The following is a 27101-nucleotide window of genomic DNA, read 5'->3' as shown; positions in this document are numbered from 1 at the left end:
AATCTTCCCCGATCGCCACCGTTTCCTATTCTTTTCTCGTCATTCCTCTTGGACTCTTTGTTTCTTCGTCACGCTTTTATCTAGTACATCTCATTTATTCACCGGTTAGTCACGCCCCTGCCCGCTGACTCGCCCGCTGACTCCTGCCCCGCCGCCCTGGCTTGTCGCAAACTGGAAGGCGAGCAGCTGAGGAGAAAAAACTTCACCATCCCGGATTTCGCAGTCGAATCGCACCTCGTCCATCAGCATCCATCTCTGGACTTGCACAACTACGCTGGAATCCCTTTCACTAACCCTCGATCTATTTAACGTAGAAATCTATCGCAATGTCCGACGAGGAAAACACCACCGTCCCCCCTCCCGCCGAGGTTGTTGAGCAGCCCGCTGAGGTCGCTGCCCCGGTCGAGGCCGTTGAGGTCAAGGAGACTTCTACTGAGGCACCCGCTGAGAAGGCCGAGGCTGAGAAGACTGAGAATCCCGCTGAGAAGACTGAGGCCGAGAAGACCGCCGCTTCTACCAACGAGGACTACAGCAAGAACAACAAGTTTGACCCTAGCGTTCTCCCCGAGACCGACAACGCTGATGAGATCCGTCGCCAGGTGAGTTCCTGCCTCTCATGTCCTCTGCCAACGGAATTTTCCCTTGCGCCCTGTTCTAACAGAACTGCTCTGTACAGGTCGAGTACTACTTTGGTGACTTCAACCTCCCCCGCGACAAATTCCTCTGGGATACCACTGCTGGCCCCGAGAACAAGGTCGTCCCCTTGAAGACTCTGCACACTTTCAAGCGCATGCGTCGCTTCCAGCCCTATTCTGCCGTCGTGGCTGCTATCAAGGACAGCACTTTCCTTGACATTGAGGGCGAAGAAGGTGAGGAGGGTATTCGTCGCAAGACTCCCTACAAGCCGTCGCACGAGCGTCGCCAGAAGGCCGAGGCTGCCACCATCTACGCTAAGGGTTTTGGCGAGGAGAACCCCGACTCGCAGTTTGAGATTGAGGCCTTCTTCGCCGAGCATGGTGCTGTCAACGGTGTCACCCTGCGCCGCACGCCCGAGAGGCTGTTCAAGGGCTCCGTTTTCGTTGAGATGGCATCCGAAGAGGCTGCCCAGGCCTTTTTGGAGAAGAAGCCCCAGTGGAAGGGCCAGGACTTGAAGCTGATGACCAAGAAGGCTTACGTTGAAGAGAAGAACGAGCTGATCCGTACCGGCCAGATGAAGCCCGGCAACTCGGCCAAGCCCTTCTTCGAGGGCCGTGGCGGCGAGTCCAAGCCTTCGCGCGGCAACTTCCGTGGCCGTGGTGGTGGCAACAAAGAGTTCAAGGGTGACTCCAACGACTGGAAGAACCGCCGTGACCATGACCGCAAGAACGGCTTCCGTGGCGGCAGAGGCGGCCGTGGCCGTGACCGCGGTGGTCGCGGTGGTCGTGGTGGCCGTGGTGGCCGCGGTGGCCGTGACGACCGCAGCCGCGAGAACGGCAAGGGTGCCAACACCAACGAGTAAGTCGATATTTCTGCCTTGCGCATACCGCGCCATGCTAGCCGTTGTGCCTCAAAGAGTGACTGTACTAACCAGCCTATAGTGTCAAGCCTCCCAGCATCCAGACCACCAACAGCCAGGGCGAGCCGGTCAACAACAAGCGCGCCCGCGAGGACGACAGCACCGACGCTCCCCCCGCCAAAAAGGTCGAGGTCTCTGTTTAAGTGCCCACGTGCACGCAGCCTCGATCAACCACCACTCAATATACCCCCAAACATCCACCATCACAAGGACCAGGCCGCGGCCGGCCACACTCCCGCCGTCAGGATCACCGAGCTTTTGGCTCCCCTCGCATGATGTGACGGCCGGCGCTCAAAGCAAAGCTCTTTCATTCTTTTCGCTTCTTTCGCGGCTGGATTTTGGAGTGGCCCTGGAGCTGCTCCTCCTGAGACATGCACTCACTCATTCATGGGACAGGCGTTTTGTTTGCACAGGCTATTCGGAAGTTTTTCTGCCTTGTTTTTATTTATTTTTTTTCTTAACTACATCGTATTTTGCACTGTATCCTTGCACTTGATTGTTTGTAACTGTCCTCAGGATGTCGCCCTGCATGATTTGATCATCCTCTGCGGCTCTTCGGTGAATGGCTTGACTTGCCTTTCCGAATGCGGCCCTGTCGGTGTATTTCTCTTTGTATGATTGGTACCTGTGTTACAATGGCGTTCTTTGAAATTCTGCGCAGATGGTTGGGCGGGCTGAAATAGCGCCCGGAAGCTTGGCCAAATTAGGCTGTTTCCCAAACGGTGTTTTTGCCCTTCGGGAGGACGTGCACAGGGTTGTTCAAGATCAGCTTGTACCAAATACATAAGCAAGTGCCAAGTCTAGCAGTAGCAGGGCGGGGCGGCTTTGGTGCAGGCGAGCGTGCCCAATACCTGGAAGGAGAAATCACTAGCTGACTAGCTAGCTCTCTGTAGGCAAGGGAAGAAAGATGTACAGGCACACAGGCAATTGCTCTTGTCCACAATCGGGCGCAAACGACTGCATCAAGCACCTGCTGGTTTTGCCCCTCTCTTGGTCTTTGACCTTCCTTTTTGGACGCATCCTCCCATTCATTCTCTCGACAGGTAGGCACGAGTGCTTTGGGACCAAAGACTGCCGGTGTAAAAGGATATTTCTGTTTTTTTCAGCATCTCCATCAGACATCCCATCCCATCCATCGAGTTCTCCGGCCTTCGGTCTCCCAGAATAGCCAGCCAATAAAAGCCAGCTTGTTTTCCCCACCGCGTAATGGAGAGTATCACGTCTCTTCTTGCGGCCGCTCTCCCGTCGTATGGGGCGCCTGATGCCGGGGACGATCCGTCAGAGACGCACGAGGTCCCAATCCCTGGTCCTCCGGGCCTTCCTCTCGTCGGCAACGCGGGCGAATTCTCCCAGGGCGCAGCGCTGGACAATGTGCTGCGGCTGGCCAAGATCTACGGTGAGTGGGGCGTTGGGGGCAGTGCATGGGGCGGCGTCTCGGGATAAGATGGAGGCCCGGAGCCGCAGTGGCCAGAGACTGCCCGAGACTCCGGTCACTTCAAGCCATTACTAACTGCAAATATTCCCCGACCACCCAGGCCCCATCTTCAGGTTCAAAATCGGATCGGCCAGCCGGGTCGTGGTTTCTTCGCGCGAGCTCGTCGACGAATGCTGCGACCAGTCGCGCTTCCAAAAGTCCATCAAGGCTGCCCTGCTAGTAGGTTGAACAGGGATCTCTGCGGCACAAGAGAGAATCGGTGCTAATGTTTTCCTGTAGCAAGTGCGCAATGGCGTTCACGACGGACTCTTCACGGCAAGTCATCTTCTCTTTCTGCGTGACATCCCACCCCAGCTAACTAGCCCCTGTGATAGGCCCGGGCTGACGAGCCGCGCTGGGCCGTTGCTCACCGCATTCTGATCCCGGCCTTTGGCCCGGTCTCTATGCGTGGCATGTTCGACGACATGTACGACATTGCATCTCAACTAGCTCTCAAATGGGCCCGTAACGGCCCGGATGTCTCAATCCCTGTGACTGAAGACTTCACCCGCCTCACCCTAGACACTCTTGCGCTATGCTCTATGGATTTCCGCTTCAACTCGTACTACAAGGACTCTCTGCACCCGTTTATTGGTGCAATGGGCGATTTCCTGGTGGAGTCTGGCAGGCGCAACTCTCGTCTTGGCCTGGTGCAGATGCTTCAGAGATCTGCTGAAAAGAAGTATTGGGAGGATATCGAGCTTATGCAAAAAACAGCCCATGACGTTCTCAAGTACCGCCGCGAGCACCCGTCAGACCGCAAGGATCTGCTGACTGCCATGTTGGACGGCGTTGATCCCAAGACTGGTTTGAAAATGGACGATGACAACATTGTAGATAACCTCATTACCTTCCTTATTGCCGGTCACGATACAACATCGGGCCTGCTCTCCTTTGCTTTCTACGAAATGCTCAAACATCCCGAAACCTACCAAAAGGCACAGGCTGAGGTCGACGCTGTTGTCGGCCGCGATCCTGTTTCTCTCGAACACTTGAGCAAGCTGCCTTATATTGCGGCCATCTTGCGCGAAACTCTACGCCTAGACTCACCCATTCCTGGCTTCCCGCTGGAGTGCATAGAAGAGACCTTGATTGCCGGCAAGTATCGCGTGTATCCAACCGAAGCGCTCCTTTGCGTCCTAGACGGCGTCCATCGGGACCCTGTCGTCTATGCACCCGATCCGCTAGCATTCCGCCCCGAACGCATGCTGGACGCCGAGTTTGAGCAGCGTCTAAAGGACTATCCCAGTTGCTGGAAGCCCTTTGGCAACGGATTACGTGCCTGTATCGGCCGCCCATTTGCCTGGCAGGAGGCCCTTTTGTGCATGGCCACGATGCTGCAAAACTTCAATTTCGTCATGGATGATCCAAGCTATATGCTCCAATTGCAGCACTCGCTGACTGTTAAGCCCAAGGATTTTCATATGCGTGCTATTCTGCGCCACGGCATGAATGCTACTGAACTCGAGAAGAGACTCCATAACAGAGGCGGAGCTTCTACTCAAGCTGCTGCATCAACAGGCAGAGCCACCCCAGGTAAAACTGCTGCTGCTGGCATTAGCTCTGGAGTGCGTGGCAAGCCCATCAGCATTTTCTATGGTTCTAATAGTGGTACTTGTGAGGCTATGGCCCACCGCCTGGCTGCCGATGCTGCTTCTCATGGTTTCCGTGCCGTGAGTGTAGATGTTTTGGATGCTGCCAAGGAAAAGCTTCCCAAGGATCACCCAGTGATAATCATTACTGCATCATACGAGGGCCAGCCTACAGACAACGCAGCTTCGTTTGTTGCGTGGTTGGAATCCCTCAAGGGTCAGGAGGCAGAGGGTGTTGACTACGCTGTTTACGCCTGTGGTCACCGCGACTGGGTGCAAACTTTCCATCGCATCCCCAAGCTGATCGACACGTGCCTGGAAGCCCAGGGTGGCACTCGGCTCGTATCAATGGGCTCAACAGATGCGGCTGATCGAGACATGTTTAGTGATTTTGAGAATTGGGAAGACTCAACTCTGTGGCCCGCACTTGAGGACAAGTACGCCAATCCCAACGATGACAAGAACAACACTCTTCCATCTAGACCCCCTGGTCTCACCGTCGCTGTTTCATATCCTCGCACTGAGAATCTGTACCAAGAAGTCAAGGAAAGTGTTGTCATCGAGACCCAGGATCTTTCCACGGGCGAATTCCCCAAAAAGCACATTGAGATTAAGCTGCCCGATGGCATGTCCTACCGTGCCGGCGACTACCTTGCTATCCTCCCGCACAACCCACCCGAGGTTGTTGCTCGCGCTGTTCGGGCCTTTGGACTCAACGCGGATGCTTACATCACCATCTCAGGAGAGATGCAAACCCACCTGCCCATTGACAAGGAGTTGCCCATTGGAGCTGTGCTCAGCGCATATGTAGAGCTCACCCAGCCTGCTACGAAGCGTAATATTATGGCTCTTACCGATGCCGCTACTAGACCAGCCCTAGCTTCCATTTTGTCCAAATTTGCCGATGCTGAAAACTACGATCTTGAGATCGCTCAGAAACGCATGTCGATTCTAGACCTACTGGAAGCCTATCCTGATATCGATCTGTCTTTTGGTAGCTTCTTGTCCATGCTGCCTCCCATGCGCGTCAGATTGTACTCGATCTCGTCATCTCCACTGTGGAATCCCAACCACGTAACCCTAACCTACTCACTCCTCAACGAGCCCTCTCTTTCCGGCCACGGCCGCTACATTGGAACTGCGACGAGTTATCTATCCTCGCTAAAAGCCGGGGACCGCCTGCACGTTGCCGTCCGCCCCTCATCCACCGCATTCCACCTGCCGGAAGACCCCGAGACTGTGCCCATAATCTGCATAGCTGCCGGCTCGGGCATCGCGCCGTTCCGCGGCTTCATGCAGGAGCGCGCCACCCAGCTCGCCGCAGGCCGCACGCTGGCCCCAGCGCTGCTGTACTTTGGCTGCCGCGCGCCCGCGGCCAACGACCTGTACGCCGACGACCTGTACGCCGACGAGCTGGCCGCCTGGCAGGCCGCCGGCGCCGTGACCGTCAAGCGCGCCTACTCGCGCCAGACCGACTGTAGCAGCGGCCTCAAGTACGTCCAGCACCTCCTCTGGGCCGACCGCGCCGCCGCGCTGGCCCTCTGGCGCCAGGGCGCAAAGGTGTTTATCTGCGGCAGCGCGCGCATGGGCAAGGCTGTCGAGGAGACGGGCGTCCAGGTCATGCTGGAGTCGGCGCGTGAGAAGGGCAAGAGTCTGTCGGAGGCTGAGGCGCGGGAGCGGTTTGCGGCGATGCGCAACGTGCGCTATGCGACGGACGTTTTTGACTAGGCTTGCGTAGCGGGCTCTTTGGTCCTTGGTCTCCGGTTGTCGGTGTACATAGAAAGGGGGAAGGGTATGTGAGTCGCCTTTGTGACGAGCTTAGGGGTCTTGTTGTGGTCATGTCTTCTATGTTCGTAGTTGGTAGTTCGTTATGTAAATAACTAGTTTGTGCATATTCCAACTTTATGCATGTTTGTCACTGATTCAACTTTTAGGGTTACCCGTTCCTCACATGTTGTTCTTCCCGTGTAACCTTCCTCCACGAACAGACCAGCACCTTGGTCTCGGCCCGGGACGTGCAGAAGGACGAGGACTGTACATATATTTCGGTAGACAAGGGGGCTGAGAACGCTGGAAGGGGGGTTTTTTTTTGGGTCCAGTTTCTCTTTTGTAGCTGCTAATTGATATGTCACTGATCGATATGTCATCAATCTCTGTCTCTGTCTTCGCTCTCGAAAACGGACAGGAGACTGTAAATTCCCCATGGAATCTGTATGTAAAATGCAGGCATGTCACGGGCCGTAACGCAACCGCCCGAACGAACTAAAGCCAAGTCTTGACGGCAATTCTTTAGAAAAAAACAGCTCCAAAATAAAGAACCACGACTTCACCAATTCCTGCCCATTATCTTGCGCCTGGCACCGTACGACGTATATTCCATATTTTGCCACGCAAGTAGGACAGGAGTCAACCCATAATTTTATCTATTATACAGAAAAAAAGGATACTGCTTATGTCAGCAGAAACACCCACTTTTGCATGTACAAACAGATTTGACCCCAGTTTACAGAGGGTTTCTCCCAACAAAGAGCGCTCGCTTAGCTCAGTTGGTTAGAGCGTCGTACTAATATTCTATCAGGGAATATTGAGTAATGCGAAGGTCGCCAGTTCGACCCTGGTAGTGAGCATAGATGTCATTCGAGCCTTTCGTTTTTTCAGTGGTCTTTCTTTCTTTCTTTTTTTTTTTTTTTTTTTCTGTCGGTCGGCGAGGTGAAGCGACGACGCGGCGGGGCGATGATGATGGTGATGATCTGGATCATGTGTGGGGGAGAAGAGGACGGGGGACACGCGGGCGGTGCGTGGGGGGAACATGAACAAGGACATGTCTTTTTTTTTGGGGGGTATTTATTTTTTCCTCTAAAGTGTATCCGGGAGTGACACCACATGGACACTGCTCAACTACGTAGTACTGGCTGTCTGACTGATTTGGTGATTTTCACGTAGCTTTCTTTGCCACTTTTAATACAGTCGACGGAGCTTATGGATGTCCTTGTTGCCGTACATACATACTCTCGTTGACTCTAGTTACCGAGAAACTTCCAACTATCTGCCTCGTATTTGTTTTCCAAGACAAAGAGTTTTTGCTTCGGTCTCTTTTGGCTGGCTTAACTCCAGCGCCCCCCCCCCCCCCCCCCCCCACTCAGTCATATCCGAGTGAAGGTCCAAGTTTCACATGTCACAATGAACAAGAAAATCAGTTATAAAAAAAAGAATAATAAGAAAAAAAAATGTATTAGACTGGATCTTATCAACAACCATGAAAATCTGCGCTGTCAAAATCGTCCCGTTCCACATCTTCCCATCCATCCCGTCAAGCCCACAAGGTGAGCTGAAAAAGAGGCTGAAGAAAACAAAAAGGAAAAGACATCAAGTGACAGACAAAAGCATATTTCCTTGTTTTTCTTTCATGTCCACAACTGGGAGCTAGGTCGGTTGTCACCGTCCAGATCCCCTATCGAGTCCACAATAACTAGATAGTTCCGGCAAAGTCCAGGCTCTTAATACAAGAAGCTAGGAAGACATCCTGGCGGGAAGAAATTTAGTGCTATTTTTGAGGCAAGGTTAGCTGTGACTTCCGACTAGCAAGGAATAGGCAAAGAACTCACGTCGCACTTGGTGCAAGAAGAGCAGTTGGATCCGCAAGAGGGACCGGAGCAGCAGGCGCAGGCGCTGTAAAGACCAAAGTTAGCAAAACCATCACCGACTGAGGGAACAATCAGACTCAAAGAAGGAGGAGTAGCCAAAAACTTACCAGTTCATTTTGAAGGTTGTGTAGGTTTTGGGAAAAGTCCAAAAAAAGAGTTGTAAGAGTGAAGTGGTGTTGGAGGTGAAGAGAAGAAGCTGGTTGTTGTGAAGAGAAGAATGAAAAGGATATCAAGGAGGGAATCACAGCTCAGCTTTATACTTGCCGAGACGGGCGCCTGGGCCAAAAAAGACGGCCCAAAAACATGCCGTTTCCACCAACGACGGGCGGTTCGGCTGTTCGAGCCCCCTCCCCCCATGTCCTTCACCAAGCTCTCGTGCACAAGCTCCCACGCACACTTCTTCATGGCACCCACGCTGGTCTTGGCATGATCCAAGTGTTATCCGCAATTGAGTAGTAACACTCACATGTCCAGCGGCAGGATGGAGGTGGGCGTGGGATTCGAAGCCTCATCGACAACCACCAATCTGAGAAGCTACATAGACTTCTCCGTTGCTGACCCCGAAGCACAATAGGCCGGGGTCTGGGGAGACCTTAAAAGTAGACAAAGTTCATGTGGACCAATGATTTGGTTGGAGATGGTCTGACTTGGCTAAGTGCCGTGTGATCACAATACGCACTCTGGTGATACTTTGTCACAACGCCAAACGATGTCTTGTCGTTGCCGTTGCAGTGATATATTGTGTTAGGCTCATAGCTACCACATAGCTGGTACATTTGCCATTTCTTGTGGTGCTATTTTCTAGCATTTACAGCCAGCATAAAGTACACGGGACATCACGTGTTGCGGGTGTTCTTTGCACATTGCATTGCATTGCATACACGCTGCCGAGTTGGATATTTGCAACTTTACTGGCAGTTATGTGCAAATGGCAGGTGTAGACTTGGCTAAGAATCCAAACAGCGATTAAACCAAGCGCATCTGTTATGCACCGTACATAAGCCAAGGAAGCCAAGACAGCCAAGTAGGCCGAGTCCGTGTCAACCAGGGCGCAAACATGGAATGTCACCGATTCATGGCCCTACCACCTGAGCAGCTAACACGGTATGTCATCGATTGATGATCCTGTCAGTGTCTTGTCTTTTTGGAAGCGAGTTAGTCAGAAGAGGGGCCGCTCTGTTCCATAGAAACCTCCAATATGAGGCAGGAAGCAGGACCCTTGAAGGTAGTATTCCACAGGTGGGGATTAACTCCATCGGATCAACAATGGACCAGCTGGTTTCCAAATGTTAGCTAGTCGAGAAACAATTCGAACTCGTCGTCTCGTTTCCGCTTCCTCTTGTCTCTATTTCCTGCCCATATCTTCCTTGTGATGTTGGAACAGTGGGGCAAGACGGGTTGTGCAGGTCAACTACGTGGATGACCCTATCAGGGACGACTTCGACGCTGGAACTTGGACGGATGGACGGACCTAAAGTCGGGAGAGGGCGACGAAGGAAGAGCTGGACAATGCGTCCGAGAAGAACCTGGTCGAATGAGTAAGACACAGAAGTGGATATAGTACTGGCATTAGCAGCGAGACAGTGTTGACACTGTGGGGGTGTGGTGTATACACAGAAAACAGCTACCTGTGGCTGAGGCATCGCTCCCCATGTCGAGTAGACCTTTGGTCTTTCTACACAACAGTGTATTGGTATATACTTGTACCAGGTACAAGCGTCGGCAACGTCAGCCACACCGGGTCAAGTATCTTCCAAGCAAGGACAAAGGTCAAGCGTGGGAAAAACTTGAGGGTCCAAGGGTAGCATCGTGGGCTTCATAATGTGACAAGGCAGCCAATATAGAAGTAGCGTGGGTACAGGCAAGGTGATGAGCAGAGCATGGGGGGATTGGGGAAGATGGGGGCATCAGAAACAGAGTGACAGCAAATGTAGCATGAATAGGAAAGATTGCGGGTGGGGGATAGATTTCATGACACAGAATAACACCAACCCTACCAAAGCAATGCCGCGCCAACAGTGGGATGGTATAATTGTACAAGTACATACGAGTAGAGGTCGTACTTGGGTTGTGTATCCGTGGGCGCGTGTATGTATGCGTGTGCGAGTATGTTTGTGCCACCCAGCCTATTGTAAGCTTTATCTTGGCTAATTCCACCATTCAACGCCACTTGTGGACAAGGCCGTAGAAACGGTGGATAGGCGTGAGTGACTTTGTCAGGCTTCTTGGTGGCAATGAAAGGGTTGGTTCTGAAATGCCGGGTTGTGTGTCCGTCATGGCTCATTCAATCCAAGAGAGGACGACTTGATGGCGCGCAAAACGGCGAGAGACATGGTAACTAGGAAGCCACGAAGGCGTATTTGGAGCTGGGAAGAGCACGGTCATTTCGCCGAGTCACTGAGCGACAGACATATTTAGCTGGAAGTTGCCGTGGGTACCTTTGGTGACGGCGGCAACAGCGGCGAAGGAATGTCGGAGAAAAGGTGTCGATGGATTCGAGCGGGCGATTTACTTGATTGTGTAGTCGAAAGTGCGCGGGGGAACGATGAATAGTAGTTGCCAGGAACGACTACTAAGAAACTGCGCTCCATGTGTATGCATGTGAGCTAATGGGCGGGATGTTGAAAGGACTGAGAGAGGCCGGGGAAAATCGAAGCATTGGTGTATTTCGGGGGTCACAGCAGAAACGATACGGACGCCATGTCATGCACAGTCAATTGATGGTGGACGAAAAAAGAGACGAGAAGGATAAAAGGGAACGCCGAAAGCATAAAGGACGATGGTCGATGCGAGTGTGAAAAGGACGGCGGTCAAGTAGAACAGGATAAAGCGCACACGTTAAGGCAGGGATATACGGGATCGCGCCGGAGGTGAATCGGTTGTCGCCGAGAACGAAGAGAAGGTGAGGGAGTGTTCGAGATGCAATGGCGGGAGCAAGATGGAGATGAAGAAGGAGAAAGAAAGAAGAAACAGGAGAGAGTGCGCGATACAAATGAAGAAGAAGACGGCCCAGCAGCAAACGGAAGGAAGGAAAGAGTTTTCACCTTCCCCTCTCCTCTCCGGAACAGAAACTACATTGGGGAGTCGTGAATACCACTCAGGCCACCAACGATCACCACTGCCAGCGCTGCCACACTGCGAGTTTCTGCGCTTTCTCCAGCGGCTGCCGTCCCGGCCTGGCTGCGTTTGACCATCAAGGTTGGCCATCAGGGTTCTTCAGACACCAGTCAAATTTGCATTCGGCATAAATGTGCTCTGGTAGCAACAATCTTAGCAGCTCTATAGTGATGCTATAAAAATACAGGCCGCCTTTTACTATATTCGCTGCATCTAAAGCATATACGACAACCAGATGGAAGTTGAATTAGACACCATCTCTATCTCCCTTTCTCGTGGGCCTAGTCCGCGTTAAAACGCTGAGGTTGTAAATGGAGCTTTAATGTGGGGCGGCTGCCGCTCCAGCTCCAGCGAACCCTAGACATTTAACCCTGGCTCCGGTAGATCTACTGCCTTCACAAAAGCTACGATGACGACATCGTTGTGGTACCAATGTGGAAGTTCAAATTTCCTAGTCACTATAATGCTTTACGTCTCTCCGTATCCAGAATTGTAGGGCGTCTACAACGCTTACGTACAACTACTCTGCTAGAGACTTTGGTACTTGTGAATTACTCGCCAGGCTGAATCCAATTAGTTAACATCCTGCGTGAAGCAAAAGAAGTAGCGTAGTTAATATTAATATCTGTCTTGTTCACCGGCTCCTCTATTATCTCGACACCAACCACCCACTCTATAAAACCCGTCACTGTATATCAGTGACATACCCAACCGGATGTCGGCCTTGCACTGGGACCATTGCCCGCGTGTTCCCCAACTGCATCGCCAGCGCACTCTGGTCTTGAATCAACTGCTTATGCGCCTGAATGCGTGTCATATCACGCTCGCTTGCTTCTCGTTCATACTTGACCATGAACTGCTGGCGCTCAAGCTGGACCTGCGACAGGGCACGTTGGTTCGCCACGCGATCAGTCGCAAGCTGCGACTCAAACTCGAGAGTCTTGCGATGCTGCGTTTCAGCAGCCTCGAGCTCACGCGCCAACCGCAGTGCCGACGCGCGGTCCACGGCAGTTAAGTGCGCACGCTCGCTGCGCTGCGCGGCGGTTCGTGCGTCTAGAATGGCCTTTAAATGTTCAACCTCGCTGACGCGGCGCTCGTGTGAAGCAGCGAGTTCATCGCGATGCACTTTGATGCGGTGCCCGTCTTCCATAGCTGCTTTGTCTTTCCATAACTGTGAGTCAATGGCTGCCAGCTCACGCTGGTAGTTGATGTGCTGGAGATGTTTTTCACGCACCATGTGCGCTTGCTTTTCGCGCGTGATTCGACTGCGCTCTTCTATGGCGAGTTGTTCGGGAAGACCAACGACACCATCGGGCTGTGGGCCCTCATTAGCGTAAAAGATGTCGACAGTGCGGTTGTTTCGGAGAAGCATCAGCAGAGAATCTGAAAACTCATCCCATGGCCGGACATGGCGAACATACATTGTAAGCGAGTATGTCAATTTGTTAACTGTAAAGTATGTAAAGGGCTCGTTAACGAGTTTCCAAAGACCACATTTCAAAAGAGACTGCATCGTAGCTACAGGAGCAGTAGACTCCATGGCCAGGTGGAATAAAGTCTTTCCCGAGCCAGCTTCAGACCCGTTTGGCTCAGCCAGAGATTTAACTCTCAAGTCTGAGTCGTACTTGATGAGCATCGCCATAGCTTTCTCCATCTCACGTTGCCGGGCCATGGTCAAAGGCGGGTAGCCTTCATCACAAGCATGAAGACACAGTTCAGCCAGTGCACTTCGACCATCATGAGCAAGACTGGGAAAGTCGGGGTCATGGCCATTTTCTAAAAGAAGCTGCATTGTTTGTAGGTTTAACTGCCTTGTCGCAGAATGGAGCGACCCATCGTTCTTCGCGGGGTCCAATCGCAACAGCATGCTCATAACCTCTGTTGCCAAAGACCCCCGTAGAGACGCCGCCATAAACAAGGCACTGATGCCATGCACATTCACCAAATCAACGTCAGCTTTCATACGAACAAGACTGCTTATCACATCCTGGCGCTTCTCCCTGATTGCGAGCATCAATGGCGTCATTTGCAGTCGTGGTGTTTCAAAGTTGACTGCGGCTCCGGCCTTGATCAAAGCCTCGATGACTGCAGAACTAATGCGTTTCTCTGGCTGGATGATGGCCCATACTAAGAGAGTTATCTGTTCCTGCTCGCATTCATCACCAAGATCTTGGGAATCCACAACTCCATACAACATAGGGTCGTAGTAATAGCCAGCATCCAAAAGGACTTTGACCATTTTAGTCGATCTTGGGAACTGAAGGAGAGCTCGCGCTAAAACTGGAATCTCGTCGCCTTGGAGCGGGACAGCCGTATCAATCTTTACGTCACCATGACTGTATCCAAGTATCATTTGTAAAATCTCCGTGGCACCGTCCTCGTCAAGGTTGCCGTCAAACACATGGCTGAGGGCTAAACTCAAACTATTCAAGGACGGTTGCCCTTGGAGCAGTCGTTGGACCCACGAAATGTTCCCTCGTGATACTGCCGTTCGAAGTGCTTTGCTGTAGTTGTAGTTGATGTCGGCACCTTTCTCTAAGAGTAGATTTGCAAACTTGTCAACCAGGCTGCTGTTCGAGGGAGTGTACGCATCTAGCAGCGATACAAGTGACACTCCAAGGCCATCGTCCCCTTGAGGAACCTTGTCGAGAAGCAGCTGTGCGCATTGGTAACCGTCTTCATTAATCCACTTGCTTACGGTTTCCGGGGAAAAGCTAGCGTTGAAAATATCGGATGCTTGTGCATTCGAGATGTGGGAGTTTTTCAAAAGCAGCTCCAAAATTGTCGGCGATGGTATACAGGTCGCACGGATCAGCGCTTTGCAGGAATCAAAAGTCGGAGACGCCTTTTTGTCGAGAAGAAGTTTCATCAACTCTATGTCGGGTCCCTCTTCAGCTTTGAAAACAAGAGTTTTCTGCAAAGCAACATGGATATCTTGACACACCTCTAGCTCCGCATCAAATAGCCATTCGGCCACTTTTAGTCTTGTGGCTCGAGATAGCTTCCAGCTTGCTCTCAGAGCTAATGCTAAAGAGGAGCTCTCGGGCTTCATCTGATTAATACCGGCACTCTTCCGGCATAGAAGGAGCTCAAGGCCATCAAAGAAAGCGTCTTTAACGGCAGCGCAAATTGCTTCGGCATTGTGATAGTTTGGGTCAGCTCCTTGTGAAAGAAGGACTGTGAGAAGCCTTAGCCCAGCATCGTGCAATTGCACCGTTGGTAGCAACTCGACACTAGCTAGATTATTTTCAAACCCAGGCTGAAGAAGTAGCAATTCGCAGACAGAAACGCGCTTGTCAAGATTAGAAATTTCTTTGGCAGTGTGAAAAGCGGCGTTGAGAGTTTCAGGATCGATAGTTCCACTGTTCTCACCCAGTACCATTGCGAGCATTTCCAAGTTCTCGGAACGTACGGCCTTGATCACAACCTGTTCACCAAGACCCTGAATATTGCCGCCGTACTTGACCAATATATTCATAAGGTCTAGGTCTCCCCGACCAGCTGCAATTTGAAGAGAATCGCATGCAATTCGTTTTGAGACACCGGTGTTCAAAATGGCCCCTGCCAACTCTAGACGCACCTCCTTTCGGGTGCAAGATAAAGAATGTCGCAAAGCTTCTGTTAGAACAGCGTCGGTGTGTCTATTGGAAAGAAGCAGTTTAACAATATCTGGATTTTGCTGCGAAATCGCCAGGTTTAAGGCTTCTCCCGACGATGTATCGGCCTTTCCCATCAGTAGCTTCAACAGTGTGAAGTCTTCGGGATACTTTTTGATGCTATAGAGCAGCGCCTGATCAACCTCTGTCGGAAGAATGGAAGACTCGAGCAGTCTTTCGGCAAACGTGAATCGGATCGCTGGATCGAGAATATTAATCGCTTGTCGGAAAGCATGTGCCATTGTCTCCGGTGTAGGGTTCTCGGCTAACAACATCTCTGTAAGGGGCATGTGTGTTGCACTAACAGCACGGGCAAGGGCAAGGCCACCAGGTCCATTGACATCCGCTCCAGCCTGAATCATAGCCTGGATAATGGCTATATTGCGGTCAGCCTTGTTGGTTTGTAGAAAGCAATGGACTTCGGTAGCAAGCAGCATCCCAAGCTCTGCTTTAGGCACCGGTAGTCTGAGAAGGGCCATCAGGTTCTTGGCCTTCTCCTTGCTAGTCGGCTGGGCTACAAGCTTAGAAATAGCAGCCAGCGTTGTTTCGGAAGTGAGGGTTGTGTTCTTCAGCACAAATGGGAATATCATTGGATCAGAGTGGGTGAGGGCTAGCCAAGGGTTAGTGAAAGGAACGGCGACAGTTTAAAACACAACTTACCAAACAAAAGCGGTGAACCTCCTTGAGCATTCAGATCGGCATGACCTCGTGTCAAGAGCAGTCTAAGAAGCTTGACATCTACGGGGTCCATCTTCAAAACTGACATGGTCGCAGCTACAATGCAATCTTTATCGGTATCTGCACCGGCCAGCAGCAACAACGTGAGTATTTCACGGCGCATCCCCTCGTCACTAATGGAAATGGTCTTTGATACATGCTCCGCAGCTTCGGCAGGTGTCGCGTGCTGTAAAACAGTGGCCAGTAGGCTTCGGTCTTGGCGAGTAATTGCGGCCATTATGGCTGAGGAGCTATCAAAGTCTTCTTTGGGCATAAAATTGAGTAGGAGAGCCACCATATCGTCATCACGATGATCGGGGGGTTGCTCAGCCTCACGCTGAAACTCGCTTTTAATCACACTTGCAGGAAGACCGGCCTCTACGAAGCTAGAGACAATTTCCTGTCTTGATTCTCTTGCAAGTCGGCGGGTATAAGGGAATGTTGCTGCCAAATTCTCAGATGAAGGCCGGACTGAAAGAAGTATCAATATCATGGTCACGTCTCCAGCAGCCAGTGCTGTCTTTAGAGCTTCTCCGTTCTTATAGTCCACAGATGCAATAGCATGCGATCCAAGTACAGACCGACGTCCTAGTGAACGCACCGATGGGCCCATATCGGAGAACATGGGCTTGACCAATAACTCTGCCGTTTTTTCGTCGCCATTTAAAATGACATTAACCAAAGCCTCACTCAAACAATCTCCTGAGGCGCCCTTATGCAGCAACATGGTGATAATTGAATAGCGGCAGTCTGGATTGGCGTGTGACGGGATTAGCTTGACGCACTCGCTTGCTATCTGTGGTGACAGTGGCATATTGGACGACAGAAGCACTTGAAGAAGGCTGTCATGGCCCTTTGAGACGACCTCTTTGGCAACAGCGCCATCGAGATACTGAACCGAAGCTCCGTATTTTATCAACAGCTTTACCATTTCAAGGAACTGTGATGAGGCTGCACTCAACAAAGCTCTTGATGCTACATCGCCTCTAGCACCGGCACAGAGAAGGAGCTCAGCCATATCAAACTTGTCGTGTGGATGCACTTGAGGCTGCGCAAGCGAAATTTCGAGAGCGGCCTCGAGCCCCGCGGTTTGTGGGGGTCTTTTCGCCGTGATAATGGCCATTGCAATATCTTTCCGCCCCTTCTCCACTGCGACACCAAGTGCTTCGGCCGTATTATAATTGCAATCGGCCATAGACTGACTGATCTGCAGGACAGTAGCAAAACACCCAGCCTTGGCGGCCTTGACCATGCCCACCGAGAGACAGTGGTGTGCTGAGTCTTGTGCACCAGACATCAAGATTTGAACCAAGTTGGCCTGGCCGCCCATACTGCAAAGTTCTAGAAAGGCGCTTTGGCCATTCAGCTCGCCAAACGGATCAGCGCCATTGTTTATAAGAATTTCGACCATCAGCTCTTGGCCCATAAGAGCGGCAATCGCAACAGCCGAGTCCAAGGCCTGCTTGTCGGCATACGGCAGGAGGATGCGGAGCAAGTCTGTGTTCCGGCTCTTGACTGCATTGTCTACAATTCGAGTTCGTTCGGCATAGCTGAATCCTTCGCTCCGTCGACGGCTAATGAAGCTGGAACGCCTATCGACCGGGTGCTGGTTGATTTTTATGCCAAGACTGGCCAATCGGCCGAGCAAAACCTCAGCCACACCCGGACCTCCGGCGTCGCAAATGTGAGCATCGAGTGCGTCCAGAAGTTCGCTTGGCTGCCAGCCCTTTCTTCTATTCGTGAATGCGCGTTTCAGAGTCGAGTCCTTTTTGATTCCGATGGGGGTTTCCAGCTGGCGTCGGCGTAAGAAGGCTTCGGCCTTGGCTTCGTCCTCGGGGGTCCGGAAGCTGGGGACAGTCTTAAATTGGGGATGGCCGAGAGGCTGGAACGATAGCGGGGTCAAATCAATGCGCCATGCTTTTTGGAGCTGGTGAATACGGAGATTGCACTCTTCAGCTGTCGGTCCAGTCGAGACCATTTTGCGGCGAAAAGCAGCTGACATCAGGATATAATTAACAATGAAACGTGAGGTGTGGATACTGAGCATCTATCACATCATTACACTGTAGCGGTAATGGGGAGAGATTGAAGAAATCGTTGTCGCCAATGTTCGTCTGATGTCGTGAGATGAAGAAAAAGGGAAAGAAGAAAAGTGCGAAAGACGGAAAGGGGTGCAGAAAGCGGTGAAATATAGGGAAAATGCCGGCGCCGCGAGATGGGGGAAGGTGCGACCGGCAGCAAAAGAGGACAGGAAGGCGCGTGGAAATGGAACAGGAAACTGCCTCAGTGGAAGCCGCAGCACTCAACCAGCCAATGATAGGAGGCGAATCTCTCTCACTCGCAGCGGACGGCAGATTTTGAGCAGAAAGCAGCAGAACAAAAGAAACATGAGAAGCATAAGAAGGCCCTCCAAGAGCGATCTGGGCCAATATAACGAGCGGGAAGCGGTGCTGTCCACGTAAGAAGAATAAGCAGACGGGTTGTCTAGTTAGTTGCCTGCTTTATTTCCACGGAGTTCACGGTAATTTTACGTGGCACAATAGCAACCGAGACATAACGCAGTACAAGTGTGTACATACACATGCGGACGACTCTTGCATTTGCAAGTGTATATAATGGCGACACAAGTGCGAGACAGGCAGCAGCAACCGGGTGGCTGCAGTTGCTTGTCCGTAGGTGCAGGCTCACGTTCCGCTCTGGTGTTCTGGGGAGCTCTCTCTTCTTTCTTCGGCGGCCTTTGCCTTCATCATGCCATCAGCATGTGCGCGTACAACAGCGCCTGCAGATGCGCCATACCGCTTTCCGTCGGGTCCCCGGTACACTCGCTGTCTGGCCATGCTTAGGCTCAGGCTCACTCGTGTGTGTGTAAGTGCAAGGATTTCCGATTCGGGACTTGTATGAGCTTGAGACTACGTGTGGGCTGTGGCGCCAGCCTCATGATGGCCTGCCATTTTCCATGGACCGATGCGCAGAGAAGAGACAGTCAGTGTGGCTGGGGAAAGAAAAATGCGTGTCGAATGTGAACGTGCACTGTCTTTTCTATAGAACATTGCATTTTATCTGCGGTGACGTTTCTTGTATAAGTCGAGATCCACGGCGCTCACTAGGGTTTACTATTTAATCTAAACCCTAAGATCTTAGATCTTGTTGACGTCAAGTAGTTAGTTATCCACACACAAGCATAGTTATGTCAAAGTGAACAAACCACCATTGTCTCAAGGTCAAACATTTTCAGACTCGACGACCCTGTGAGTCTCCATCTTTTGCTCTGTAAGGAAAGCCCAATAAATCTCTAACAAGAGAGTTTGCTTTCTGCATCTTGCTGCATCTTGTTATGGGTAGTAGTTGGCTTTGTATTACAACAGGGTCCGTCGTGATAGTTTGGCAGCATGCCTTCTTCATTCCTCGCAAACGCACATCTCACTCGGCCCGTCCCGACGTGAAGAGATGGCCTTGGCGCAGAATGCCATATGTTATCCTTCTCTCCTCCAACATGTCAAGCCAGGGAGGGGGGTTGAGGGAGTGCAGAGTCAAGAGTTTACTAACGAGACTCCAAGCTGAAGAGAAGGGGGTATACACAAGTGTGAGCTAAAGAAGTGACAGCGGAACGGCAGTTGAAGATTTACTCCTCTTCTCACGACATGCAGAAGACAGAGGAGACGGCAAAGGAAGCACCTGATGGGAGGTGTGCGAAAGCTGTCAACAGCCCAGCCTGGATATGCCCTAGACAAAACCTTCTTAAACTTGCTCAAATATGTGCACGCCCACCACCACGCCCAGCTCGGCAAAGAGGACAAGATGCAAGAGGCAACAAACAGTAAAATGGGCAAGATTACAATAGAAGAAACGAAAAGAAAAGAGCCCTGCAGAGGCAAGTCAAGGAACGTCAACGAAGCCGCGGCTATACCCAGACGCCGGGAGTCACTCGCCATACAGGGAGGGCGTGGGACCGATGCGGCGGGTTTTTCCTATACAAGTAACTATGTTTGTATAGAGACGACAGCCACGAGGGCTGTCCGATCAGCCCTACCGCCGCTATTTTAACACCTTCGCCTTATCCGAGGACAGCGACTCAAAGAATCTGGAGACCGGCAGTCAGGCCAGGGCGCGCGCGGCTATCATGCACACTCCTGGAGGTAGGGTAGAGTAGAGCTTGAGGAGATGAGACCTGAAAAGCGTTGGCCATGACACGGATGGCCCTGGCTTCAGTGGGACAAGGGCTGGCATAGTGGTCGAGGCTGGACTGGCAAAGCAGCAGGGCCATGGAAACAGACTCTGGGAGTCGGCTTGGTGATGCCCAGAGAGCCCATATCGTGAGGATGGGAGTCAGGCAGTAGAGCAGAGGTATACAGATGTAACTACATACATATGTACGCTTGGATGTTATGTACAAAACTACGTAGCTAGTGGGTTTGAGGCTTAGACTCCACCTCCACCCATTCATGGCTGCTCTTTGTATTTGTAACCCGGCCCCACTCTATAAGTCAGACCCACATTCCAGAGATGCTGTTCCGGGTAATTGCTTTGACAGCCGCGCGCACATCTCACGTCTTTACCCCTCATCATTGCATATTGTGGGAACAGCCATAAAACTTGCCTTGTTTTCCTACTCCAGGCCGAGTTATTCATAACAGTATCACTTCAGCTCCAATCAGCTTCAACTGTAGCGCCGCCACAATGTCCGTTCCCAGTGTCCAAGCCGCCATCACCATCTCGCAGACCGGCGGCACCGATGTTTTGCAATACAACACCACTGCCAATGTCCCCAGCCTACCGGACGGTCACGTGATGGTGCGCAACGCATTTGCCGGCATCAACTACATCGACACTTACTTCCGCAGCGGACTCTACAAGGCGCCTTCGTACCCGCACGTTCTCGGCCGCGAGGCCGCCGGCACCATTGTCCAAGTCGCACCCGGCGTCACCGGATTTTCCGTCGGCGACCGCGTTGTGTACATGTCACCCGACGCCGATGCACAGTACACGGCCGTTTCCCAGACGTCGCTCGTGCACGTGCCCGCCGAGGTCTCGCTAGACGCGGCAGCCGCTGTGTTCCTACAGGGCCTGACGGCCTGGACTCTGATCCGCGAGGCAGCAAATGTACAGGCCGGTCAGTGGGCCCTGGTCCATGCGGCAGCAGGCGGCGTTGGCGGGCTGCTGGTGCAGCTTCTCAAGTCAGTCGGTGCCAAGGTCGTAGGTACAGCGAGCAGCGCAGCGAAGCGCGAGCTGGTCAAGGGCCTGGGCGCCGATGTGGTCCTGGATTCTACAGCGAATGATTGGGCGCAGCAGGTCAAGGCGAGCACTGAGGGCCATGGCCCGGATGTTATTTTTGACGGAGTGGGAAAAGCAACATTTGACGGTGATATTGAGGTGATTGCGCGCAAGGGCACACTGATTTCTTTTGGCAATGCTGTAAGTGTGTAATCCGAGCAGAGCGACACTGATCTGACGTCCATCTTCATAATGGTATCACTAACCTACCTTGTCTCCCAAGTCCGGTGCTGTGCCGCCCGTTGAAATCTTTCGCCTGACCCCCAAAAACATCAAGCTTCTGCGTCCAGCAGTCAATGCATACGTCGCAACACGCGAAGAGTTGGACAAGTACTCGGTCGAACTATTTGACAAGATTACACAGGGACAGCTACACGTGGCCATCCACAAAGTGTATTCAATGAGCGATGTTGCTCAGGCTCATGCGGACATTGAGAGCCGAAAAACAGTAGGCAAGCTGCTCTTGAAGATTGATTAGAGCAAGGATCATGAGACTACCACGGTGGCTCGAGAGAGCTTTTTTTACTTCATTGAGAAACATAAGATAAAAAGTTACTTCGCTAATTGACCAAGCATAACTAATAAGCGTGGACCACTAAATTCAAGACTCGTAAAAAGGACCTTGGTCCTCGGACCCCGTGCAGGTGGCTTTTCATCAACCGTTATGACGACAATCCCTGGTTAACTACCAAAAAGAAAAAACAAAGCCAGCGAAAAACAAGGGTCACTTTTCTCCAGTTGAATAATCCCTGGTCCCCCTTGTGGGAATCCCCAATAGCTGGTGTATAAGAAAACAATTGTACATTCAAGCCTTCTTGGCCTTGACAGCATCAACGAGCTCGGCTGGAGCGTCCTGGCGGTAGCCCTTGGGGTTATTGCTGACCCAGCGCCATAGATCATCGCATGCCTGTTCCATGGTCAGCTCTGTGCGCCAGTTGAGCTCCTTGTTAGCCAGGGCGGGGTTGGCGGTCAGATCGAGGACGTCACCAAAGCGACGCTCGACAACCTGGTACGGCAGGTCGCGGCCCACGACCTTTTTGAAGGCGTGAATAATGTCGTATACTGTGCTACCGCGGCCAGAGCCCAAGTTCCAGGCCTTGACACCGGGCTTGTTCTCAAAGAGAAACTTGAGGGCTTCGAGATGGCCGCGCGCCAGGTCGAGCACGTGGATGTAGTCGCGGATGGCCGTGCCGTCGCGCGAGTCCCAGTCGTCACCGAAAACAAGCAGCTTCTCGCGCTCGCCCGTTGCGACCTTGCCGAGCAGCGGGAGCAGGTTGTACGGCACGCCCTGCGGGTCCTCGCCCATGATGCCCGAGGGGTGGGCGCCAACGGGGTTGAAGTAGCGCAGCAGCGCGGCATTCCAGACCGTCTCGGGCTGGCCGTTCTTCTTGGCCTGGGTGCGCTGGGCCTCGATCAGGTCGCTGATGACGCTCTCGACAGTCGACTTGGTGCGGCCGTAGGTGTTGGTGGGGCCGATGGGGCAGTGCTCGGGGATAGGGATCATGTCCGGGAAGCGGGTGGCGTCGCCGTACACAGTGGCAGAGGACGAGAACACAATGTTGCCGACGTTGTGTTTGACCATGCTAGTCAGGAGGGCGACGGTGCCGCCAACATTCACGCGGTAATACTCGAGAGGAATCTCGGCAGATTCGCCGACAGCCTGCATGATGGGATACAGGGTTAGACTAGGGTTGGTTAGGGGGACGAGATGCAGCCAGTATCGTACCTTGAGAGCAGCAAAGTGAATGACGCTGTCGATTTCGGGGTGTTTGTCGAAGACTTCATCAATGGCCTTTTGGTCAGTGACATCAACATTGTAGAAGATGGGGCGGCGACCGCAGATGAGCTCGATGCGGTCCAAGGCGACCAGAGACGAGTTGTATAGGTTGTCGATCACGACGACGTTGAAGCCATTCTGAAGCAGAGTGAGAGCGGTGAACGAGCCAATGTAGCCGGTTCCACTGGGGGATGGGTTTAAGTGTCAGCAAGGTGGTTTTTTTTAGCGAGTAAGCAGAACAAGCCCATCAGCACACAAACCAAAGCGCGACATGTATTTTTGTGCCATACGAGGTGCGGCTATCGTGTCGCTAAACACGAGCATGAGCAGCCCATGAGAGCCCCCAACTATTAGGCCTTTGAAAGGCCGCCATGGGGGCAGGCTTTAGTGTGCGTCGGCTCTAGGGAGGGGCTATTCGGGCCCTTGGGGGGAGATGCAGTCAGGCGCAAAAGGTGCAAAGCAACGGAGAGCCATGCGATGGAGGGTAGAGATCTCGTATATGCAGCCACTTGACAGATCATGGGTGCAGAATCGGGCGCATCAAGAGTTGACAGGCACTTTCGCGGAGGCGCTTTTGCGTGGTTACGCCCATGGACATGCGTGGTGAGTGGACACAGGAGTGGACACACAAATAGAAAGTAGACAACTTACCCGGTCACGAGAATGGTTCTAGTTGCCAGCTTCATTTTGGATGGGCGGCAGAGATGAGGTCGAGAGGCGGACAGCGGTGGGTTTGGCTGGAGGCTGGTGACGAGCGTCAGGCAAAGGCTGGAGATGGGTGCGGGTGCGGGTGCGGGCGCGGGAGTATGCGGATTGCGTGAGTTGTGTGAGATTGAAGAGGGAGAGAAGCTGCTAGCAATCGCTAGCGGTCATTGATGATACACCTGTACTGATATATGTAGGGCCTTCGATCCGCCCGTTCGCTTTCCTTGTTCCAGAATAGCAGCGTGTGGGGCTGGCGCGGGTTTGGAATTATACAGAACTCAGGTATATGATACATCGGTACAAGCTGCCCTATGCCCCAGGCCCAGCTCCAGCTGCAGCGTATCGTAGCGTATTGTAGCGTAGCGTAGCGTATTAAGCCCTGAAGCGGCCAGTCCGAAACGCGTTCCGCGCATTGGAGGGCAGTGGAGAGCGCTGCATTGTAGTAGAGCAATGTCGGGTGAAACATTTGCGGGACAATCAGTGCTCGGGATTGCAACGGCCAGAGATGAGGGCTCTCTGCGGCAGTCACAGGCACACATGTGTGCATGCTTGGACATACAATGGTGCATTTAGTGCCGCTAGACACAAGACATGCCATGTCTGTCTCTGCTTTGTTGATCGTCGGCCGCTGCCCGCCATTCCAGGCAACGCGGTCGCGTCAGCCAACAGCCGGCACTCTCTCATTCGATCCGCGCCTGGCGGGTTTGAGCAGCGACAATCCTCACCGCGGCTGGCTTCGTGAGGAAAATCCCGCCAATCACCACTTTTACCTCGTATCCTTACGCCAGCCGCTTACAGTCCAGCGGTCAGTAGTGTGTTAGGGCTGTATATACCCTAACGCATACGCATGATGTAAGCATTGGCAGGCACCATGTCAAAGCGCGAGTGAGCAAAGCGGGCGAAAAAGAATTATGCCCCATTTGTTGTCGTTAACCAACTACTTTGTGTACAAGTTTTATCATCCCATCCAAAGACAATGCGGCCGTGTGCAGCATCTTGTGCCCTGAAATCTGCACGGCAGAACTTTAACGTTGCGGATGGGTCCAGACGGCAGAGTCTGGCTGACAACCCTAATGCAGGGTTCGTTTCGGGCTGACTTCGGGCTAGAGGACCTATAGAGGACACTTGTACAATAAGCTTGGCTGTGTCGGCCGGTAGTCAGGGACAAAACTGGGGGCGCTGACCACCGGGAGCTAAATAGGGCTACAGTGACATAGGGTTAACGGGACACAGGGTTAACAGGCAACGGGCCACATCGTCAGCCGGCAAAAAAGGCGCGGCCCCCATGCAGACTCGACTTCGGCTGTGATTAAGCTTCATGATAGTTGGCTCCACCAGGACTTTCAGGGCTAGTCTTTCCCTGTCTTGGAGCTGCTTCTATGCTGGCAAATGGGACACAACTGTCTTTGCTTTCCGCCTATTTTCTTTTTTCTTAGCTACATCTGCACGTGTCTCTCCCCGGACTCAACCCCCAGAGGACTGCAAAGGAGAATGGGGGCAGACCCTGGAATGTTCGTCTGGGCGATGGTGGTTCTCGAAGCCGAAGGTGACTGTGGCACAGCGTTCGTCGAAATGGACGTGAACGAGGAACTGGGGCTTGGGGTAGAGGCGATAGAACAGAGTCAAACGGGCGAGGCATATCCATGACTCTGGGAGCTAGGCTTGCGAGATCCTGTAGATAGCCGGCCGAGTATCGCCGCCCATAGAGGCAATAGAAGCTCTGGTGGTACCTCTGGTGGCTCTTCTAGTGGTTCTTCTGGTAGCCCCTCTCTACTGACCTCCAGCTGTCTCCATTCGCCCCCCCGAAAAACATCACGACACCCACCAAACTGTATGAAAAAAGCGCCCCCCCTGACCGCGTCGCATTTGACTTGTTTGCTCGGGGGCATAACCTGCGTCTCCAGAATCTCCGAACGCCAGCATGACCACACTTCGCCGGCCGGCCGCCCACGAGTCCCCGTGATAATGCATCTCGCCAGTCCGCGGGCCTCAGGCGCCCAGGCCCCTAGACTCCCTCCATCCTCCTCGCTCTTTGCACGCCGCTCGTGCGACATTTTCTAGACGCAGCTCGCTGCATGTCTGGCAGGCCTGCAGCTCGGCACCACGATAATACTCGAATGCTCCCTTTCTCTGCGCCTCTGGAGGCCGGCCAGCGGCTCGTATGGAGCAGCAAGGTCAGAAGGAAATACGCCCTGGATGTTTGTGCGGATGCATTAGCATCAAGCCACTTTCGCCTTGGACGCAGGCAAACATTGGCACACCCGAGCAAACATGTAAGCAAACAAAACAAGGCCGGAGTCCTCCATTTCTGCCACGGCACCCATCCCCTGTCTTTTCCTGTTGTGCCCTGCCCTGCCCTGCTCTGGAGCAAACAACTCTGTGTCCTGAGTGGTGTTCCAGCAAGCAAACACGGTGATGTGTACTCGGCGTGTTCTGTGTACATACATACATGTACATACATATCTACATGTGTAGTTGGACGCAAATACAGGCATGGTCTTGGCCTTGGTCTTAGTCTTGGGCGTGGTGTTACAGGCACCGCATCTTCAACCACCCTCAGCCCATGTTTGTTTGTATGCAGTTAACTAGTTACATGCACATACATATGTAACTCACCACACATACAAGCATTTTCTCTCTCTCTCACACACACACCTCTGGCCTTGGCTTGTCAAAGTCTATCTGTAGTGTACTTCCCTCTGCCTGTCTGTCCCTGTATCTTATCTCATCCTGTCTCTGATCCCGTCTTTGCTCCCATGCCCATGCCATAACTACACATGTATGTATGTACATCCATCCTATACACGGCCCCGGTAGTACTGTCCTGCCTGCTCGCCAGGTACTTGTGCTAACCCCAAGCCACGCCTCTCCCTGACCTCGCTCGGATCATGAACTTGCTTGCGACAAACGTACTGATAGCCGCCTATTTCCATGCGCCAAAATTGCGGCCGCGTACGTCTGTGGTCTGTCTGTAGATTGCCGTGGACGTGCAATACGTATGCTGTCTCTACTAACACACTGCCTCTACGCTCGTGTCAACGCCTTTCCAGACTGCTGCTGGCAGGGAGATCAGATCGGTGATATGGAGCCCCAGGGCTCTCCACCACGTCTGCATGAAACGAGGGAGACTTGCTGCACCTGAGCTGCTGGCGTTGTGATCTTCTGGAGCGACGTAGACGTGGCGTGCATGTACAAGTTCACATATGCAACCAAGTAACTAACTATAGTTGCATGCATACGCACAAGTCAGAGAATACACTGGCTGGGCTCACTATTCTACCACTCCGTCTGCCAGTCGATCCATCTACATACGGGCTCTGGCAAAGTCCCAAAGCTCCATGCTGCAGACAAGTATATCTCCGGGGCGCAGAGTCTGGGTCAGCACGGGGAGCCCAACAGTGAGTCCGAGAGGCCTGCAGATAGATACAGACACACACCAACTTTTGACTTTTGGTGCAAGTAGTTAGTTGTCGCCGTCGTCGTCGTCGTCCTTGTGCCCTTCTAGACCTATGCTTGATCGAACCTGCATACTCTTGGTCAACTGCCCAGTCCAAGCGTAGCCAACTAGTCAGTTACATGTTGTTTACCCTAAA

The 27101-nt window shown here is 52.6% G+C and overlaps 5 protein-coding genes across 5 annotated transcripts; 3 read left to right on the top strand and 2 right to left on the bottom strand.

Annotated features, from left to right (window-relative positions):
• Positions 1-326: 326 nt before the first annotated feature.
• Positions 327-1698, top strand: BROUX77_007480 (uncharacterized protein; the record flags this gene model as incomplete). The annotated part of the gene is made up of 3 exons (XM_073752579.1): positions 327-599; positions 677-1494; positions 1578-1698. The coding sequence occupies 3 exons, from the start codon at positions 327-329 to the stop codon at positions 1696-1698; spliced, it is 1212 nt and encodes a 403-aa protein (XP_073601773.1).
• A 1063-nt stretch (positions 1699-2761) lies between these two features.
• On the top strand, positions 2762-6349 carry BROUX77_007479 (uncharacterized protein; the record flags this gene model as incomplete). Its single annotated transcript, XM_073752578.1, has 4 exons — positions 2762-2951; positions 3091-3209; positions 3270-3305; positions 3365-6349. 4 exons carry the CDS (start codon positions 2762-2764, stop codon positions 6347-6349), a joined length of 3330 nt encoding a protein of 1109 aa, XP_073601772.1.
• Positions 6350-12067: 5718 nt separating this feature from the next.
• BROUX77_007478 (uncharacterized protein) lies at positions 12068-17733 on the bottom strand (the record flags this gene model as incomplete). The annotated part of the gene is made up of 2 exons (XM_073752577.1): positions 12068-15648; positions 15699-17733. 2 exons carry the CDS (start codon positions 17731-17733, stop codon positions 12068-12070), a joined length of 5616 nt encoding a protein of 1871 aa, XP_073601771.1.
• A 2699-nt stretch (positions 17734-20432) lies between these two features.
• Positions 20433-21504, top strand: BROUX77_007477 (uncharacterized protein; the record flags this gene model as incomplete). Its single annotated transcript, XM_073752576.1, has 2 exons — positions 20433-21167; positions 21250-21504. The coding sequence occupies 2 exons, from the start codon at positions 20433-20435 to the stop codon at positions 21502-21504; spliced, it is 990 nt and encodes a 329-aa protein (XP_073601770.1).
• A 327-nt stretch (positions 21505-21831) lies between these two features.
• On the bottom strand, positions 21832-23489 carry BROUX77_007476 (uncharacterized protein; the record flags this gene model as incomplete). The annotated part of the gene is made up of 3 exons (XM_073752575.1): positions 21832-22686; positions 22753-22987; positions 23455-23489. 3 exons carry the CDS (start codon positions 23487-23489, stop codon positions 21832-21834), a joined length of 1125 nt encoding a protein of 374 aa, XP_073601769.1.
• Between the last annotated feature and the right edge of the window lie 3612 nt (positions 23490-27101).

The sequence above is a fragment of the Berkeleyomyces rouxiae genome, assembly GCF_048999995.1.
Source record: "Berkeleyomyces rouxiae strain 22BRR77 chromosome Unknown BrBRR77_ptg000012l, whole genome shotgun sequence".
Classification (NCBI taxonomy): Eukaryota; Fungi; Ascomycota; class Sordariomycetes; order Microascales; family Ceratocystidaceae; genus Berkeleyomyces; species Berkeleyomyces rouxiae.
Note: the sequence above shows the minus strand (reverse complement) of the source record. Positions and strands in the feature narration are given on the sequence as shown.